This window comes from Euprymna scolopes, chromosome 3, assembly GCF_053919585.1.
Source record: "Euprymna scolopes isolate OS-2025 chromosome 3, ASM5391958v1, whole genome shotgun sequence".
Classification (NCBI taxonomy): domain Eukaryota; kingdom Metazoa; phylum Mollusca; class Cephalopoda; order Sepiida; family Sepiolidae; genus Euprymna; species Euprymna scolopes.
This window is the reverse complement of record NC_136484.1, coordinates 137,346,135-137,368,640: the sequence shown is the minus strand read 5'-3', so window position 1 is coordinate 137,368,640 and position 22,506 is coordinate 137,346,135. Positions and strand designations below refer to the sequence as shown.

Below are 22,506 nucleotides of genomic sequence, written 5' to 3'. Positions count from 1 at the left end.
TAATCCCATCTTCATGCAGGATAATGCTCCCATTCACACAGCTGGCAATGTCAAAAGGTTCCTGGAAGAACATGATATTCCATGTTTGGATTGGCCGGCACAATCTCTAGACCTCAATTCTATCGAAAACGTATGGCATTACATCAAGCAACAGCTACGCAATGATAAGATTTCAAATTTGGAAGAACTTTGGACAAAAATTAAAGAAAAGTGGGATGCTCTTTCCCCGAAGTTTAATTCAAGGAATTCCCACAAGATTGCAGGCTGTCAAATTGTAGAAGGGCTATGCTAATAAATATTAACTAGTTCATTGTGTTCCTGTTGTATTTGTGTTGCATTAATGTCCTAAAGTTACATTTAAATAACAATTTTCCATTGAGCGGACTATCTTTTTGCCTCCTCAATTTGAAGTTATTGTTTTAAATTGACGTGAACACTAGAATATTTCAATTAAAAGTCAAATATGAACCGGTAAAATTATAAAAGAATAAAAGGCCAATCAAATGAGGTATAGTTTGTTTAAACAGTTACATAAATTTAGCTTAAATTTGCAATTTTTGAAAAAATTACAAGTGCAGACTTTCCTTTTACCGCTTGTGTATATTGATTGGTTGAAATTGCAAGAAAAAAAAATTGATCATTGAGTCATTCCTTGAGCTCAGTTTAAATTGTTTGAATCAGGAAGTAGTGAGTTTGTAAAGCCAGTTAATTTTTAAAAAATAAAGATGAAACAAAATTAGTCTCTCGCCTTATCGTGATCTCCCCATCTCTTCCCCATCTCTATCTCTTCCATCTCGATCTCCACGTCTCTCCCCTATCTTGATTTCTCTGTCTCTCCCCCTATCTCAATCACCCCCCTGTCTCGACCCTTTCTCTGTTTCCCCCCTATCTCGACCCTTTCTCTGTTTCCCCCCCTGTCTCGACCCTTTCTCTGTTTCCCCCCCTGTCTCGACCCTTTCTCTGTTGTTCCCTCTGTCTCGACCCTTTCTCTGTTGTCCCTCCCCCGTCTCGACCCTTTCTCTGTTGTCCCTCCCCCGTCTCGACCCTTTTTCTGCTGTCCCCCGTCTCGACCCTTTCTCTGCTGTCCCCCGTCTCGACCCTTTCTCCGTTGTCCCCCTGTCTCACCCCTTTCTCCGTTGTCCCCCTTCCCGACCCTTTCTCCGTTGTCCCCCTTCTCGACCTTTTCTCTGTTGTCTCCCTTCTCGACCTTTTTTCCGTTGTCCCCCGTATCGACCCGTTCTCTGTTGACCCCCGTCTCGACCCTTTCTCTGTTGACCCCCGTCTCGACCCTTTCTCTGTTGTCCCTCCCCCATCTTGACCCTTTCTCCTTTGTCCCCCTTCTCGACCTTTTCTCCGTTGTCCCCCTTCTCGACCTTTTCTCCGTTGTCCCCCTTCTCGACCTTTTCTCCGTTGTCCCCCTTCTCGACCTTTTCTCCGTTGTCCCCCTTCTCGACCTTTTCTCCGTTGTCCCCCTTCTCGACCTTTTCTCCGTTGTCCCCCTTCTCGACCTTTTCTCCATTGTCCCCTTCTCGACCTTTTCTCCGTTGTCCCCCTTCTCGACCTTTTCTCCGTTGTCCCCCGTCTCGACCCTTTCTCCGTTGTCCCTCCCCCCGTCTCGACCCTTTCTCTGTTGTCCCTCTCCCCCCCGTCTCGACCCTTTCTCTGTTGTCCCTCTCCCCCCCGTCTCGACCCTTTCTCTGTTGTCCCTCTCCTCCCCGTCTCGACCCTTTCTCTGTTGTCCCTCTCCCCCCTGTCTCGACCCTTTCTCTGTTGTCCCTCTCCCCCCCCCGTCTCGACCCTTTCTCTGTTGTCCCTCTCCCCGTCTCGACCCTTTCTCTGTTGTCCCTCCCCCCCCCGTCTCGACCCTTTCTCTGTTGTCCCTCTCCCCCCCGTCTCGACCCTTTCTCTGTTGTCCCTCTCCCCCCCGTCTCGACCCTTTCTCTGTTGTCCCTCTCCCCCCCGTCTCGACCCTTTCTCTGTTGTCCCTCTCCCCCCCGTCTCGACCCTTTCTCTGTTGTCCCTCTCCCCCCCGTCTCGACCCTTTCTCTGTTGTCCCTCTCCCCCCCCGTCTCGACCCTTTCTCTGTTGTTGTCTCCCCCCCGTCTCGACCCTTTCTCTGTTGTCCCTCTCCCCCCCCGTCTCGACCCTTTCTCTGTTGTCCCTCTCCCCCCCGTCTCGACCCTTTCTCTGTTGTCCCTCTCCCCCCCCCCGTCTCGACCCTTTCTCTGTTGTCCCTCTCCCCGTCTCGACCCTTTCTCTGTTGTCCCTCCCCCGTCTCGACACTTTCTCTGTTGTTGTCCCCCCCCCCGTCTCGACCATTTCTCTGTTGTTGTCTCCCCCCCCGTCTCGACACTTTCTCTGTTGTAGTCCCTCCCCTCGTCTCGACACTTTTTCTGTTGTCCCTTGCCAATCTCGATCCTTTCTCTTCTCAGTCCCCCCCCCCTTTCTCGACCCTTTCTCTGTTTTCCTTTCTATCCTGACTTTCACTCTTGTACCCTCTGTCTTCATCCTTATACATGTGTTCTAGAACTTTTTCATCCTAAATGCAATGTTAAAAATATGCAGGAAACGAACTGAGCGTATTAGTTAAATGAAAGCAATAATCCAGTAAGAAGAATGAGAGAAACACACTATATAAAGTAAGAGATGGAGGAGAGGTTAAAATAGAGAGAATAAAACAGAGTGAGAGTGATAAATAGAAATTTAATAAGAGGTAAGCAACTTGATGAATTAATTGTAAAATATGGCTAAATAGTTATATTTATTTTTTTCAAGCATGACCCAATTCCAAAACTAAAGAATATTTTAGCATGTATCTTGTGTTATTAAATAAAGTATATAAGATTAAAGACTTGAGGAAATGTTGATTTATTAAGCTTTACTATAATAAGTTCTTAATTGTTTGAATGGTAATTTTCATTTTCCTCAGAAATATATTATTTTAGCCTTTGCCATAATCATCATCATTATTATTTGTAATATTGGTTTGGTCATTTATGTGAAAACTAAAGTTTTTTTCTTTACTGGCCTCCCCACAAGGTCAGTTAGACATAAGGTCGGTTTTTAATGTGGGGAGAAACCAGCTCCCCCAAAAGGAGCAGTCTGGTAAGTAACAAAAATAAAAAATGTATCAGTCATGAAGGATTTCTCCTCCAATAACCGACACCAAAAAAATAAAGTGCAACATCAGAACAGATACTACACTTTGATCCTGTATATATAGTATATTTCCAGTAAAAATTTACAATTGAAGGTTGAACAACAATAGAAAGAAAAAAATAACAAACAAAAAAACTTAGGCATGAAGTCCTACAAGGAATTGGGGGAGGAGGGATGGGTGCAGGGTCTTTCTATTGTCTATACAACTTGTGAAGTTACTCTTGACTTGGCCCGAAAGCCAAGAAAGAAAAAAAAGCAAGCTTTTTTAAAGTTACTCAAATGGATAAAATACAAGTAGACAGCATACCTATAATAGGCTGAAAGATGTAGCAGTTGAGAAACTCTACAAAAGGCAATATTCCTAGTCAGTCAGCAAATATCATTTTAACTGCTTACATTTTACTCTCATAGCTCAGAGAAAATTTAATACCAAAAAGAAAATTTTTACCTATCAAAGTCTCGACAAAACAATTTTTTCTTCAATAAATTAATAAATTGTTTAGTTAACACATTTTTAACCCCCTCTTAAAAGATGATATTTCTTGAATAACCAAGAGCGACAGTATGAAAAAGCAACCTTAAAAATTATGACATGAAATGTTTACAAAAATATATAAAACTTGCAAACTTGGTTTATGTATGAACTATTGTTTTATTTATTTATTTTTTAAAATTGATAATGTTAAAAATTTCTCAATTCAATTCAATTTTGACTTTTTACAATAAATATACTCAAGCTTATAATCCAAATATAATTTCTGTTTTATTACAGAACCTCAGCTGAAATAAATTTGATCGCTTAGAATTTTCTTACAGCAATAAGAGGAAAATGTATTCACAACATGTATGTTTGTATAAACTGCCATCTTTGTTTGCCCAGCCAATAATCACTACCACCAACAAGCAAGGGAGATCATTCTAAAAACTTATCACAAAGGAATAGAACTCTTATATCTCAATACAATGAAGATAACTTAACATTTCTGGTGTCTTCTTGTGAAGACTACAGTTCCATAAAATACAAAACAAAAGTAAAATAAGTCCTCATTACAACAAGTCTGTCAGAATTTCAGAAGAGGCTCCCATCTTCATCAAACAATCTGTGACCTGTTCTCAATCCCTAATCCGTTCAGTTTGGATCTCCTCCTTCCCCATCATTTTCTTCATCCTGGTCACAGCAACTCTTAGATGCTGGTGACTCGCAGGATATGCTGACGTTAATTCTTTACCGGACATGCATTATCCGTTTTACAAAGAACTCCGGCAATCTAAATAGTTTGAATATCACTTGAAGCATGGTGGCTGTTAATGTGCCAGCATCGTCTACTTTAATAAACTTGAGTTTCTAAGACTTTTTGTTGCACGGTCAAGTTTTTTTGATGACCAGCATATAAGATATTCTGTTCATCTTGCCTCAGAAACGGATGATGAAATCACCTTATATGATCCATCCTCCAAACTAGCATAGGTGGCATTTGAATAACAAACAATATTCGGAGACCCAAAGATTTTCCAAGCTCGGAAAAAGATATGGAACCTGTCTTTGATTTTAAGTTTATTAGTGACCTCACTTTTAGAGATTTTCCAAGGAGGAGATAATGCCTAGGATGATGGTCTCACAGCAACAATACACCCCCAAGAGTGGTGGTAATGCTTGGGAGGATGATATCATGACAACAGATACTACACTACTCCTCACTGCTCTTAATTGAACAATTAAAGATAGTACACTAATCTGAAATATTAATAGTAAATTGAACAGAGCATTAAAAGGTAATGCAATTGTACAATTAATAGAAGCAATAGTGTAAGTTTAGGCAGACAGATTGCAAGTTTCCATTTTAATAGAATATTTATATTAATTACCTTTATCTGTTACTTAGTCATTTATGGATTGTATAAAATTAACAATATCTAAATCTTTTTAATGAAATATTTTAAACAGTCAAAGAAGACCACCTCAATTTTCCTATTTTTTTCCACAGGAATATTTGTGATTATGTTAGCACTGTGTGCTGATGCTGTGATTGGAAATGTGCAAGAGAAAGTTATGAAACAATTTAATTGTAGTAATATTGAGATGGTAAGTATCAAGAGATTGTTTGTTTTTATTATATACTGGAATAAATAAGGACTACTCATTCTTATTTGTAATGTTCAATCAAGAAATGAAATAATAAAGTAAAATGTCTTTACTGTTTATGGATGTTGGCTATGAACACGGATCCTATGGAATCACAAAATGCATTTTTAGATATATTAGATATATTAGATATATTAGGATTCACCTGCAGTGTTATTTCTACTATTATATTCATTAAAACGGAAATCCCGACCTGAATCCGGAAGTGTTTTTTTTTTTATGTGAACATAGACATCACCACTTATCAAGGCCAAGAGGTCACTTGAGGATAAGGGTTGAAGTAGGGTACAGTAGACAATTGGACAATATAGTAATCGTTAGTAATGGAAATTCGGTAAATTTGTTAACTTAAGTGGAACGGATCATCAAAAACTTGTTTACGTGAAGATAATCTTATTGTAGTCAGTTGGAAAACAGAAGACAATTCCATAGGCGTGCAGTTCTAAGAAAGAAACTTTGTTCATGGAATCTACATTTAGGTTTAGGCACAGATAAAGAGTGGGGGGAATTATTGATAGTGTTTTCTGCTAGACGAGTGTTTCTTGTGAAAGTTTGGCAAGGGGGGACCATAGATTGAAGCTCAATCGAGCACTTGCCATGAAAATAACGATAAAGCAGAGACAAACTCGCAACATCTCTTCTGTGAGAAAAAGGTTGCAGGGAAGAGAAAAGGACATCCTTTATGAGGCTACAAAGTCTATTTTGAACTTTATCAAGGCAGGAAAAGTCCTTTCTAGCAGCTCCTGCCTAGATGTGGCAACAGTACTCCATCCTTGGACGTACCTGGCTCTTATAGAGATTTGCATCAGCAGTGAGATTTACTGGATCGACAGAAGGATCCCATGATTTTTCCAGCGCCCTTGGCAACGGATTTAATGTATGTGTTCCATTTCAGATCAGGAGTAAAGGTCAAGCCCAGAAGCTTGTCAAAACATGAGGCCTCCCCAAAACGAGAGCCATTCATTTCAATTGATGCCAGATGGGGATCAGAGCATTGATGATATAAAGATAAAATCTTGGTTTTAGATGCATTAAAGGTAACAAGCCACCTCTTTCCCCATTGTACCACATGCTCAAGATCTGAGGAGTGTCAGACCACCTCCTTAAAATCTCTATGCTATGTTTATCAACATTGCAAAAATAAATTATAAGTTGTGTGATAACCTCCAACCATTCTTAATGAGACACGTCTGAGAATCAAGTCATACTATTAAAAAAAAATCAAATCCTAATACAAAATTGAAGACAAAACTAAAGTTTTATCCAAAAATTTTGCCAAAAATTCCTTTTCAACAAATCAAAAAAAAAAAAAAATGTCAAACCATCAAAAACCATGAAGAAAATAAAAAATTGAATTCCATTCAAATAACACTCCAAACTATGATGAAACCATTACGTTTGAACTAGAAGAGTTACTCAAAAATGGTTCTTCACATGGTTTTGATGAAATCCACTATGTTTTCCTAAGAAAATCGAAAGAATACCTACTACAAATATTTATCAAGATCTGGATCAACAAAAAATTCCCAGATGTTTGGAGATGAGCCATAATAGTTCCCATACCTAAACCTACAAAGGATCCTTCAGACGCAACAAATTACTGTCCCTAACTTCTTACACTTGTAAATTCAAAATCTTTGAGAGGATCGTTAATAAAAGACTAATTTGGTATTTAGAAATAAATAATCTAATTACCAAACTCCAAGCAGGCTTTAGAGAAAGAAAAAGGCCCATTAACCACATTATATAAAACTAGAAAAACCTACATAAGAGAAACCTTCATTCAAAAAGAACATAAAATAATATTTTTTGATTTAGAACGAGCCTTTCACACTTCATGGAAGTTTGGAACTCTAAAAGAATTAGGTCTAAAAGAAAGAATACCAATATTCATTAAAAGTTATGAGTGACAATCTTTCAAGTTGGACTTGGAAATGTCGCCCCGACCCCCTCCTCGGGGGGGGGGGAATTTTTTCAGTTACACTGTTCAATATAAAAATTAACAGTATAGCCAAAAACATCAATTCCAGGACAGAATATGGCATCTATGTAGATAACCTAAAAAATTTCAAGGCCAAATATATGAACACCATAGAATGATGTCTGCAGCTATGCCGAAACAAAATAAATAACTGAACTACCAAAAATGGTTTTAGCTTCTCTCAAGCAACAAATGCATTCACTTTTGCCAATACAGAAAAATGCACTACGACCATGAATTAAAACTTGGTAATAACAAACAATAACACATCAGTATGAATATCTTGGCATCATAGTTGATAAAAAAAAAACCTTACCTGCATACTTTATATAAAACTTTTAAAGAAGAAATGCAACCAAAGAATGCAACTCTTAAGAACTGTAGCATATGCAAACTGAAGCGCTGATTTCCAAACACTTCAAACTTTAGCAATCATTTATTAGATCTAAACTTGACTAGAATTGTTTTGTCTATGGCGCACTAAGAAAATCTTACATCAAAGAACTCTATATAATCCATAACCAAGGACTCAAATTTGCATTAGGGGCTTTCACTACTACACCTGTTGAGTGTATATACAGAAGCAAATGAACCAGTACAGACAATGAGACAAAAAAGAAAGAAGCTCAACATCCAATACTATACAAAAATTGACATCCTATACCCCAAACCCTATACATGAATTTATCACCCTAAACATAAAATCTTTATCCTCAAAACAGAAAACACTCGGACAGACATATGCATGGGATTGGAGTCTATAGTTGTAGCACCCTCCCCCTGACTAGAGAAATAAAACTAGAATCAGACGACCAAGCCTTTATGTGCTTCAGACTAAATATGTAACATAATATTAGCTACTTGTATTTTCTCTACCGCTCTCCCTCAACCTTGGACTGTACTCTAATAAACAAAGTCTCTGACAGCATAGCTATAGCACTCTTCCTCGATACTAATGCACAAGTACATGTACAGTATAACTCCTATAATTTGAACACCTGCTTCGTTCAAATTAGAGGATGTTGTTCAAGTTTCATGATAAAAAATGTGCTGCAGTTAACTTTAATTTTCTAAGAATTAAAAAATAGTAAATGAAATTCATTGCTATATGATACTTCAAGTATGAGTTAACGATGTATTGCAAGTAAGAATTGTTAAATATTATTACCAGGAACAAAAACATTGAAAATAAAAATTAAATCTACTCTTACTTGTTAGGTATTTATTACCTAAGTTATCATCTACAGAAATCATACATTTATGTAAAATACAGTTTTTTTAGTTATTCATTGAATGAGTCTCATTGTAGTTTCTATTTTCATCGAGTGAACTCTCGAGCGCTGCCATTGTATCACGTAACCAATCACAAAAATCTACAATTTCTTGGTTCTGTAGCTTCTTTATGATTATATCTCTTCGGAGTGGCATTGCTTGCAAAACATAGTTGTCACTAAAGTAAGAACTTTCTTCTAGAAATTTTATAATCGTCTCCATAGACTTTTCTGCATCATCCCATGATATTGCTTCATCAGAGTGTTCTTGGTTATTTACATTAGGATCAAGAGATTTTGCTTTAGCAATTAACATGGCCACAGATATTGCTACACCTTCATTACGTTTTGCTACAAACTACTCATGCAATATTTGATCGAATTCAACTTGCTTTGGTCTGCAAACAGTCCTTCTTTTGACATGTCTTTTATTTGGAGAGAAATATTCAATATTTCCTCCTTTTTCTTTTTGATGTAAAACAGTGTACTTCTTCCAATCTCATAATCTCTCAATATAACGCTATTTTCAACTCTAGCATCTAATTTTTCTATAATTTGACGTTTTTCGAGTAAAGTCAGTGTCACTAGTTTTCTTTTAGAGTTGCAAGCCATTGTGATGGGTTGTTTTACACTATTTTAAATATAGCAATCTGAAAAAAAAAAAATTTACAGTTAGTGTAAATTATCAATAGCTAATCTACATTAATTACATAGTACCAATATTAACATTTCTGCGTAATATCTGACTAAACCATGTAAACAATTTTATTGCAACTCTGCATCAAATATGCTAATACAATTTCAATGACGAGACAGTTCAAGTTTAGAGGAAGTCTAAATGAGAGGAAGTCCAATGTTAGAGGAAGTTCAAATTAAAGGAGTTTTACTATATTTGGTGACTTCAATGTCCAACACAGTAACTGGCTTGGATTCTCTAATTACACAGATGTAGCTGGTAGCACAACACATAGCTTCTCTATATCCCATTCCCTATCTCAGACAGTTACATTTTCGGCACGTTTCCCAGACCAGCAAGATCAACATGCCTCATTTCTAGATGTATTTCTGACAACAGTTCCCGATGATTGTACAACAAATGCCCACAGCCAACTCGGAAATGCTGATCATGCTGTGGTAATGGTAGAAATCACCCTAAATTCTCGCCCTAAAACTGATGACCAACTACTCAAAACAACAAGGTATTACAAAAAGGCTGATTGGGAAGCCATCAGGGAACTCATCAGAGATATCTCATGGCGAAATATCTTTTCCCTTCTAGTGGAACAGTGTGCAAATGAGACCACTGAATGGTTCAAAACTGCAATTGAAGCACATGTTCCCACACGGAAATTCTATAGCAAGCCCCACTCTCCACAATAGTTTACTTCTGCTTGGTCAGTTGCCATTGCTCAAAGGCAGCATGCGTTCTGCAGATTCAACCGACATAAGTCCAGTTCAAACAGACAGAAGTATATAGAAGCTAGAAATAATTGTAAGAGAGTAATAGCGATAGCTAAGACAGATTACACTGAAACCACCAGAAAACGTATCGAAGCACAGAAATTAGGAACCCGTGATTTTTGGAAAATCTACCACAGTGTAATAAATAATGGGCAGTCAACGATTCCCCCACTATCAAACAATCATGAGGTTGCTTACACGCCAACCGACAAGGCTAATCTGCTTGTCAATTGGTTTGCCTCAAACTCCACACTGGACCTGGCACACCACTCCCTCCCTGACTTTCCTTTGCGGACAGACGCGACACTAGACGATTTGAAAATCACCCTTTCTCAGGTACATGGCATCATAAAAAATCTAGACACCTCAAAAGCACGTGGACCAGATCTCATCCTGGCTGTGCTATTAAAAAAAATGCTCTGCTGAGATTGCTCCAGTTCTCTCCAAACTTTACAATAAATGCCTTAATGAATCTTGCTTTCCCGACTGCTGGAAAACCGCTTCTGTGGTACGAGTCTTCCAGAATTCTGTTGAAAGAACTGATCCACTAAATTATCGCCCTATTAACCTCCTCCCGCTTTTCGCCAAAATATTTGAGTCCTTAGTTAATCAAGCCCTAGTCCAACACCTAACAGCTGCTAAACTCCTAACCGACAAACAATATGGATTTAAGCAAGCCTGTTCAACAGCAGATATCCTAACTGTAGTCTCTGAACGTATATACCGTTTACTGGACAAAACAGGGGAGGGTAGAGCGGTAGCCCTTTATATATCTAACGCTTTTGACAGGGTATGGCACGATGGTCTTCTAAGGAAAATTAGATCATATAGTATAACTGAAAGAAAACATAATGTAATTAAATCCTTCTTAAGTAAGAGAAAAATCCAAGTTGTCCCCGACAGTTGTACATTTAAACAATATGATATAAATGCGGGAGTGCCTCAGGGGTCTATTCTTGGACCTTTATTATTCCTGATATTCATAAATGACCTCCCTGATAAAATTGTTTCGGAGATGGGTATATTTGCCGATGACACCACTCTCTATAACAGGCGTGAGGGGAAAATAAATGAACACATATCTAAGGAAATGGCAGAAACACTAGAGGAAGACCTCCAATCTGTAGTGGAATGGGGACAAAAATGGATGGTCACATTCAATGCTGCCAAGACTTAGCTTGTTTCCTTCAATAACTACAAGAAACCTTCTCTTCCACCAATAGCAATGGCCAAGAACACATTGCCTGAAAGTATTTCTTTTAAACTCCTCGGCCTAACGTTTACAGGGAACATGAACTGGAATAGATACATTGAGAGCATTGCCAAGGCTGCTGCAAAAAAGGTAGGCTCTCTTTACCGTGCTAGAAAACTACTGACACCTGAAAGTATCCTGTACCTCTATAAATCCACCATTCGCCCATGTATGGAGTACTGTTGTCACATTTGGGCCGGTGCATCTGCTGCTTGTCTCTCACTCCTGGACAGGGTTCAAAAGAGAGTCGCCAACCTGATAGGTCCTGAACTGTCATCTAGGCTTCAGCCTCTGTCCCATCAATGAAATGTTACATCCCTCTGCCTGTTCTACAAATACTTTAATGGTGAATGCTCTGAGGAACTGCAAGCACTTGTACCTCCTCGACGTGACTACCCCCGACAAACCTGACAAGCAACTAAGTCCCACCCCTTTACAGTAGAGATCCCTAGGTGCAAGAAAGCCTTTTACTTTACTAGTTTCTTCCCCAGAACTGCAAGTCTTTGGAACTCCCTTCTGGGATTCTGCTTTCTCAACTGTACTGATATGCAGAAGTTCAAGTGTAATGTGAACAAACATCTTGCTACTCATCTCCCTTCATAATGCCCCCGCAAATTATATCCTCGATAGTAGCCCCCTACTTCAAAGTGGCACTGTTACTTGTTTGGGGTGAAAATTGAATAATAAAAAAAAAAAGAAAGCAGTCAAGTTATTTGGACTGTGTATGGAGGAAATAAGACAAAGCCGACGTGAACACTCCACTAATCTGCAAAGCTACTAGGCTAAAACACCCATCTTGGTTATTTCTCATCTCTGAAAACCCACCCCAGCAAACAAATCAAACTACAATATTACTAAACCTCTAAATACCCCCAAATCAACACAACTAAGCCTAGTTATATAGAAAAAATATGTCACCCTTTAAGACTACCCAGATTATGAACATTTTTATATATATGGAGCTAAAACCAATGAACAAGCCAGATGTTTAGCTATACACCAACAAAGAAGAATCCAAAAACGTCTGCCTGATAAATCTTCCGTCTTAAGCCTCAACAATACACTTGGCCCCAAACATAACTGCTGACCAAGCAAACAAATTCATAATTTTCTCTGATTTTATATCTGTTCTAACTTCACTAAAAGAAAAGAACATGCACAGTCCCCTAATAACAAATTTGCTCGGAAACAAAACAAAATATCTTGTGTTGGATTCCAAGTCATATTCACATTCACATAAATACAAAAGCCAACATTGCAGCAAAAGAATCATTAAATATGAAAATATCTAACCTAAAAATCCACTATACCGATTTTCAAAGCAAGCATAAATTCATATTAAAATCAGATGGCAAAAATAATAAAACACTTATAAAAAAATCTTACAAGAAATCAAACCCATTCTTGGGAATGGAATCCTAAATTCAGACTTGTAAAAAGAGGTAGTCATGGCAAGTTTAAAAACAGACCACACAAATATTGTCCACTTTTTCTTATTGAAAAGAGAAAACCTTCCAGAATGCATATCTTGCCAAGAGAGAACTACACAGTAAAACACTTTTTAATAAACTATGTCCACTTAGCCCCAATCCGGCAAAAATACTACAATAGTAATAGCATCAAATAAGAAAAATACTAAACTATATGAAAAAAGTAAATCTCTTTTTCAAAATATAAGCATTCTTTCAAAAGAAAAAAAAAAAGATGCCAACAACAAATACCCAGGTTGACATACCAAAAGTAAAATAACTACAATTTCACTCTGTCCCACTGAAAAATTAAAAAAAAAAAAAGAAGACATTTAATCTACTAAGACAAAACTTTACAAAATGGAAAACAAAATGCACCTCTTTGACCTTAAATAACCTCACACCAATTGAAAGGCTAATATACTGAACAATCAACTTTACTTTCTAACAATTTCTTTTGTTTCTTGGTTAGACCTACATTGCTCTGTCATGTGGTCAAGTCTTTTGTAGTATGCAATTTTTTTCATACCAGATTAATCAACTATTTTTCTCTTTTTCTAGGTTTTATATTCTTGTTCCATTGGATTTGTGTACATATTTGTTGGCTTACTATTGACAGGTAACCTGCTCCCTGCTATCAGATTCTGTTCCGAGGTAAGAAGAAATTGCTAGTGATAGAAAAAAAAATTAGATGCTTCTATGTTACCATGCTAACTTTTAAATAATATTTTCAAGTTAAATTCAGTTTTTACGATATTTTTGTTTATTAAATTGTTAAGTGAAAGTACAGAATAGTTACAAAATACCATCCTTTCCCCATGTTAAGAATAGCTTTCTAAATGTTATTATTTCAGTGTTGTAACATAGATGTATAAGTACCTAATAAAATAGTAAAAGAAAAAGGTGCTTGTTCGTTTCCCTCATAAAAAGACAGAAATAAAAAAAAAATCTGTATAGTGTACATATCTGTGACAAAAAAAAATATTGTACACAAAAAATCATGTAAATTGATCAAGTAATTTTATCTTTAAATAAGAAAATCAAATCTTATTGCCAAATGATAAGTGACAATCTTGTAATGCCATCTTGAATACAGTTTAAAGAAACAAGGGCGATAACTCCAAATAAAACTTTTGCGAGATTTTAGAAAACCATTCTTAACATGGGGAGGAGGAACATTGGAAAAACTCAAATTTACTTAAAAATGATTTTGTTTTTATGTAAAAATAAAACTGCTCGATTAATTTATGTAATTTTAAGTGTACAATGTTTTTTTTTATCATTGGTATGTACATCAAACAGATTTTCTTTATTTTTATAACCTATTATCAAGTTTAGTGTACAATTTTGCATAAGTAAATACAAAATATGTTACACAATTCATGTGACCCATGTCATAAAAACTGTCAGTCTTTGCACCTGCATTTTCTCCAATAGCTGATACTTTCTTGGCAGTTGTTCTTTGTGAATCCACTGACATGACCGTTTCTGCGGATGAATGATATGTGTGCATCTGTTTAAAGATTTATTTTTATTTACTAATGAATCATGAGTTATCAATTTTATTCTTTTGTCTCTGTGTATTTTCTTACAATAAAACAATTGTATTAAAAGGTATCAGCTTTTATGTGTCTCTTTTTTGCTTTTGTACAGCATCCGACTTTCACATATGGTTATGCCTTCATCTTTTCCATAACTGGTTACCTAGGCCTTATCAGTGTGTTGACCCTTGTCAAATCATTTGGTGCTCTCATTGCAGTTACAGGTAAAAGAAACTTTAATCTCTAAACCTATAACAAGAAAGAAATAATGCTATTAATTTAATATCTTTCATTCTACAATAAAGAACAATGTGTGTTTGTATGTGTGTGTATATATGTCTATATAATTATAAAACTCAAATGACCTTGTAACGAGTGATGTAACCCACTTTCCGGTTTACGGTATCTGGTTGCGCATGCGCGCATAAACATTAATCCATAACAATGTAAACAAATAAACACAAATCGCTACTTTTGCAGATTTTGACTTGCACACTGAAATATTAATGTTATTATTTCAAAATTATTATTTAACATGGGAAGAGTGGGGGTGTTTTGCAACTAACTATACTATCGCTATTTTCTTACAACTAAACAACTTTAACCCATTAACAAACATAAGAACAATTGTAGTAAAGCCAGGACTATTACTACTACTCTTTATCCGTCCCTTTTCCTTCCTTCCTTCCTTATTTTTTGTTTACATTTCTAGATACAAAATAGTTGTGTGAGAACAGTGAATTTGTTGACACATTTACTAATCTGTTTCAATATTAGTTTTATTTTATTTATTTAGGTTTTATTTTTTTGCTTTAGATTTTATTAATTTTTTTTTTTTTAGATTTTAAGTTTCTATAACTTGGTTGAAGGATTCCAATATGGGTTTTTCATTCTTATATTTCTCATCGGTAGGTTCATGTGCGTTTTGACAGCTAAATGACTTTCGTCGGCATTCGATTCATTGGAAAATCATGTTTAATTTTCGATTTTTGAGCGATTATTCGGAAAAATGGGTAACTTTATACGAATAGGGAGGATTTTTTTTATGTTTGAGTGATCCGTCCGTGATTTTTCATTTTAATATACTTTCATAGAAATGTTTCTGTTACGTAAAAAAAACCTATTTTCTTTACGTCACAAGTGTTACGCTCATACATGAATTCCATAGCTAATATAACATACTGACCCAACGGGTCACGGGTAGTCTAGTATATATATATATATATATATATTAGTGGCCTGGTAAGGCCATAAGGGGAGACAACCAAGCCAAAAAAACAACCCTAAGCAAAATTCATCCCAAAGCACTAAAATTGAAGCTGGCCTGCCAAGACACTATATATATACAAATGTAGACAAATTTGTGCATGTTTTATTGGTTTAAAAATATAAGTTCTTTTTTTACTAATTGCTATAAAATTTTAACCATAGAATAGTATTATAATCTTCAAAAAGCCTGCAAATTTTCATGTAGTTTTGTCCAATACAACCAAAGATCTGAGCATTTCAATATTCAATTTGGCTACCTGTGTGTGTGTGTGTATATATATATATATATATATATATAATTTCCCCAAAACTTCTGGCCTTAATGAAGGGGAGACTAAAACTTGCTACTGTGATTTCAAATGATCTGAAGTAACAACAAGGGGAGACTTAATTCCAAATATTTCTCATATGCTATATCTCCCCTCCTTGATTTACATACATAAAGCAAATTTCAGTGTATAAAGGTTATTTTAATACTGGGGATATTCATAATCATACCCTATTTCCAAAAGAGGGGAGATATAACATATGAGAAATATTTGGAATTGGTTTTCTCCTTGCTGTTATTTCAGATCATTGGAGACCATAGCAGCAAGTTTTAGTCTCCCCTCCATCAAGGCCAGAGGTTTTGGAGAAACATATATATATATATATATAGAGAGAGAGAGAAATAAAAAGGAACAAACCGTATTATGTGTTCATCAACGTTTCGTCTTTATGTGTGTATATGTATGTATATATGGAATTAAATTCAGTAAATTCAAAATTTATGATATATTATTTGACAAGGGATACAAAGATTTAAAGTTTTTTCCTTATTCCATGGAATTTCAATAAATGGCTCATATCATTGGAGGAAATGTAGTGAACAAAATAATATTTTGTCTTGGCATATCCTTTTTTAATATAAATTTCATGCAAACTTTAGTTTTCAATCTGTGCTAAATTTTTAATTTATTGAATTTAATTCCAAATTTTTATATATATTGTTGCTTTATTTTGTATATTGAACTTTTTCATTTGGTTGAGATTGTCTTATAAATATTGATACTAATATTTATATGGTCTTTAAGTTTACAGTATTGTGAAATCTTAAATTATTTCCAAATTTTCTTGAAGTGTGTTTTTTTTACTTATATATATAAGTAAAAAAAAGTCAAGATATTGTAAAATTAAATTTACAGCAAAAATAAATACTTACCTATACTTACCTCTAAGGAGAAAAGTCATTTTTTTTGGAACTCCATGGAATAAGGAACCTTTCACTTTTATTTTTGTATTCCTTGTTTTGAATAAAATATTGTAAATTTAATTCTACAATATCTTGATCTTTTCTACTTATATTAGGTTCTGATATTGACCTTTTTAGTCTGGATAAGGTGGTTGTTCTATAAATATATACTTCTATATTTATATTTCTGCCCTTTCGAATTTGAAAAGTTTTTTTTAATCTTTTCTTATCTTGTGAATTTTGCTCCTATTAATACCACTATATATATATATATATATATATATAATTCCCATTGCAGAAAAGTTATCAAGTAAAGAAGCTGGTCACAAGAATGTCAATATTAAGTAGAAGTACATATATACATATATATGAAAATACATGTACATAAAATCATATATGAACACATACATATGCATATACACACCAAGTTACATAAATCAGAACAGATACACAGACCTAAATGCATATACATGTGTGCACATAAAAAACAGAATATAAAAATAAACAACCTTTGTACTCCTAATTCTATATTAAAATATTGATTAAAGAATCACCACACTTCAATAAACTTGGGTGGCATGCCCCAAGATGTACTAATGAGGACTTGGAGAGCAAGAGGAATGGAACCTACAAGTATAGCATGAGCAATAAGACACCCAACTTTATAATAAGAATATTGAACTCGTGTTTTTCAAAACAATATCTGAAGAATGCTAAACATGCTTGAAATGTGTGTTATAGAAATTTAAACTCTAAACTTGAAAAAAAAAGTAAAATCTCATTTATAAAACTCACTATGTCTGCCTGTCTCCATTTTTTTCAAACCATATCTCCTTGGAGACAAACATTGGCAGAGTGACATAAGGTGGATCAAACGACTTCAATTTTTGTGAACCATTTATTTATTTTTTTATGCGCCTTTATCTGGTGTTAAAATGGTTGCTAACAGAAATAGTCAAAACAGCTTAAAATTTGAAAGTCATACTTTTTGGAGGAGAGGGATTGTTTAAAGAGCTAAAATATATGTTTTTAATCTAACCTAACACTTCACATGCTTAGTGTCACCTGTGTATATTTTTGTGGCTTATAAACTGTAAAGTGCTTTGGGTATTTCTGGGAACTTATTCAGAATTTTTTGTCAATATTTTGGATTGACTGTTCTGTGAGTACTGAAATTGTTTGGATATTCATTTATTACAAGTATTTTTTTTTTTTTTTATTATTAGAAAACCAGTTTGGTTTGCAAATATATTTTCAATAAATTTTTAATTCCTATTTTAATCATATAAAATAGAGTAGCACTTAAAAGAACGCTTATTACCTAAACCATTTTTTAGTAAAAAAAAATATAGATTAACAATAAATAAAATGAAAATGATAATACGACATATTCACTCATTGTAATCTAATTTATAAAACTCACTATGTCTGCCTGTTTGTCTTCATTTTGTCAAGCAGTATTTCCTTAGAGATGCAAAATCGTAGAGCAGTGTAAGGCGAGTCAAATAATTGCATTTTTGTTGACCTTTTTTTTTTCATGTTTTTTTTTTTAGCCAGTAAAAATAGCTGCTAATGGGGTCAAAATTGAAGGAAATTGAAACTTGACAAGCATAAGTCAACTGAACATTTTCTTGTATACATTCACAAATATATACACATTTATATATATATATATATATATATATATATATATATATATTTATTTTACTTTTGAAATCATTACTATGTATTGGGTACAATATAATATATAATAATTGATAGATGTTTGATTCTATAAGTATATACAGTGATGATCATATTTATTGGCACGGTAAAATAAAAGTTAAATTTTGTCTAATAAATTCTAAAAAAGGGATTAAATTAAAGAAAATAACAAAGTATATTATGTATTTTTAACTGGCCTTTCCGATGCAGCAATCGGATTTTAGAAAAAATAAATAACAAAGGAACAACAAACATAATTGCAAAAAACCCTTGTTCAAAATTATTGGCACGGCTTTGTTTTTCTTTTAGTATCAGTATAATATCAATCAATTTCCGGTTTACGTGCTTTCTGAACTTTTTTATAGCCATATTATGCTTGTTTAACGCTAATTCAGTGAATAATTTTTTTCAGATAATTTTTAGATAGCGATTTATTTAAACTATTATAAGTGACTAAATTATAATTTTCAATCGCCATGGTTAAAACTAAGGAACACAGCGAAGACGTCAGGAAGCTTGTTGTAGCATGCCATACCAATGGGGAGGGCTATGATAAGATTTCAAAGAAGCTAAACCTTCCCAAATCCACTGTTAGAGCCATAATAAACAAGTTCAAATCGCAAGGCCACGTTATGAGTTTAGAGGGTAGAGGGAGAAAAAGGATTCTTTCCCCAAGAGATGAACGGAAAATTGTTCGACAAGTAAAACAAAACCCAAGGATCTCTGTTGGGGAGATTGTTGATGAACAGAGCACCTCTGGAGTGAATGTATCTCGACATACAGTTGGTAGAGTTTTGAAGAGAGCTGGTTTAAAAGCATGTCGTCCGAGAAAGACTCCCTTATTGAAGCCTATGCACCTGAAAGCAAGGCTAGCCTTTGCAAAACGTCATATTGATAAAGATGTTGCATTCTGGAAACGTGTTCTATGGACTGACGAAACGAAAATAGAGTTATTTGGCCATAATAAAGTGTCTTATATTTACAGAAAATCTGGCGAAGCTTTCCTGCCTAAGAACACCATACCCACAGTGAAGCACGGTGGAGGCAGTTTGATGTTTTGGGGATCCTTTGCTGCCTCTGGACCAGGGCGACTTGTTAAGGTCACAGGTAGCATAAAAAAGGAAGATTATGTTAAAATATTGGATGAAAACCTGAAAGACTCTGCTAAAGAGCTCTCACTTGGTCGTCGTTGGTGGTTCATGCAAGATAATGACCCAAAGCATTCGGCTAAACTGACTAAGAAATGGCTTGAGGACAATCATATTAATGTTTTGGAGTGGCCATCACAAAGCCCAGACCTTAATCCAATTGAAAATTTATGGAGAACATTAAAATTGAGGGTAATGCAAAGGAAGCCTAAGAATCTTATTCAATTGGAGGATTATTGTCAGGAAGAGTGGGCTAAAATTACTACTGAAGAGTGCAACAACTTGGTTGTAAACTATGAAAAGCGACTGAGGAAGGTAATCAAGGCCAAAGGCTATACAATTGATTATTAAATAAATCGTGCCAATAATTTTGAACAAGGGTTTTTTGCAATTATGTTTGTTGTTCCTTTGTTATTTATTTTTTCTAAAATCCGATTGCTGCATCGGAAAGGCCAGTTAAAAATACATAATATACTTTGTTATTTTCTTTAATTTAATCCCTTTTTTAGAATTTATTAGACAAAATTTAACTTTTATTTTACCGTGCCAATAAATATGATCATCACTGTACATGAAATCTGCATAAATTTAAATATCATATTTAAGTGTATTTTACAACTGGGCAATGCTGGGCAACTCTGCGAGTATTAAATATTTTTTAGAGATTAATAAATGTTGTTAGTTCTACTTCTTTTAATAAACACTTTTCTTTTATTAGAACAACACTATCCTCTATTTTATATATATATATATATATATATATATATATATATATATATATATATATATTAATTTTGCAAAAATATACTTATGATAAAAAAGTTATATAGAAACATTTATTATGCATTCTTGGGAAAAATCATCAGGCTAACTGAAGTATATACTGAAAATATATGCATATAATATAACGTGACGAACTGGGTCCGAGCAACACCAGAAAAAGAAGGGAGAAGTGATAAAGCGGTGCTTTGACTCAACGGAGCATCTGTAAGTGTTGCCATTAAATCAGAATGAGAGATCACGTAGGCAATAAAAAATCTATCAGACGGCAACCCATTCTGCTTTTAGATATGATGCAGGATTGAAGCCAAGGGGCGAATGATGTCATGCACATGCAAATCGGTGATGGGGGTGGGGGAGAAGGGAAAAATAAAAAATGATTTTGTCTCTTGCTCAGTTGACGTCAGTGTGAAGAGACGCATTTTTTTTGTGCTTGGGCAAGAAGGGCTTACAAGGAGTACAAACCTAACACCCTATTTGCCTAAACCTGACTGTAGTCAGCTAAGAGCCTTGATACTCATGGGTTGAATATCTAATAGGAATCAGTTGGGTGGTGCATCTGCGGTGGTAAATTCCCTTACCCTTTAATTAAAGCTGGTGCACATGCTAACCCTAAGTCTGAGTGCAGAGGGCCAAAGTTAATTCTGTACCTCAAAACTGGATCGAAGATGTAATATTATATGAATGTACATTGCATTCTGTTTTGTTTATTGATGTGATAGATGGAGTCAATGGATATAATCTTCTCTCAGTGTGTAAAGTCCTCCACCAACATCGGTGCATTCAAATATTTTGTAGAGGATCTAAATTTTAGTTATACTGCTTGCAAACTCTACTGATGCTCAAACATGCAATAATCATTTGCATTTACGTATGCAAAGGGTTTAAATTAAAGCAAGCAATAAATATAAATTTGCTGTATTTTTCTTATAAATATGACAGTCACATATCAATAAGGAGCACTACATAAGATATGTTCATTTATCGTTTATGCTTTATTTTGAATTTTTGAGGTGAGGATTGATAATTTGTATGGTTTAGATTATTTGTACTGTTCTCATCTTGTGGCATAACAGATTTCAGTGGATAATAATAATAATCAATTCTTAGTGACAGTCTTATAGAGGTTGAAGGTTCAATCCTCAGTACAGGTGATATTAAGAATACAATTTATGATTTAAAACTTCTCATGACTAATGGCACAAGAGCAAGCTAACAAACTGTATTATGGGTGACTAGTAACATGAAGATTAAAGTCTGCTAATTTTCTTTGATTATATGTTTTTCAATTATATATAATTTTCAATTATATAATACAATATAATATAATATAATATAATGTTTTTCAATTATATATAATTTTCAATTATATAATACAATAAAATATAATATATATATAATATAATATAATGTTTTTCAATTATATATAATTTTCAATTATAAATTTCAATTATATATAATCTTTGATTATATAATGTTTTTCAATTATATATTATCTTTGATTATATAATGTTTTTCAATTATATATTATCTTTGATTATATAATGTTTTTCAAGTATATATTTTTCTTTGATTATATAAATTTTTTCAATTTTACATCGTCCGAAAGATTATGAGAATATTCTGAATAATCCAAATAAAAATCTTTAATGATTTTGTTATTATGATGTGACCCCATGCTTCTCATTTAGTTTTATATTGGAGACATTTAGACAAGCCTCATAAAACTATGTGTTTGGCTGTCTGGACACTTTATAATTCTACTGATAATAAATGGCAGGTGTGCCTATCAAAATGTATTTTGATTAATGTTACATTATTTGCATCCACTTCCACACAGTCAATGCATAAAATCTTGGCCTACACCTTTAAAATTGAATATTATAAAATTTTAAAAAATCTATTAATATAGATTTGATATCTGTCTATACTGGGTGGAACGATTAAATTGTCGCCCTAAAGAAAACAACACTATAGCTTTATTTTAAAACTTTTATTGAAAAAATTAATTCAGATAACTTGATTATGTAGTAAAGCTGACATCTATTAAATGTAGCCACCTTCAGCCTCAATCACCGCCTTGATACGGATCCAGAA

General features: G+C 34.4%; 1 protein-coding gene across 2 annotated transcripts in view; it reads left to right on the top strand.

Annotated features, from left to right (window-relative positions):
• The window catches only part of LOC145259143 (adenosine 3'-phospho 5'-phosphosulfate transporter 2-like), a 151,878-nt gene that overhangs the window by 118,164 nt on the left and 11,208 nt on the right, over positions 1-22,506 (top strand). For both annotated transcript variants that reach the window (XM_080116854.1, XM_080116845.1), the window contains exons 6-8: positions 5,145-5,242; positions 13,298-13,390; positions 14,390-14,501. In XM_080116854.1, the coding sequence (XP_079972980.1) occupies positions 5,145-5,242; positions 13,298-13,390; positions 14,390-14,501 (303 nt within the window). The remainder of the gene's footprint in view (positions 1-5,144; positions 5,243-13,297; positions 13,391-14,389; positions 14,502-22,506) is intronic.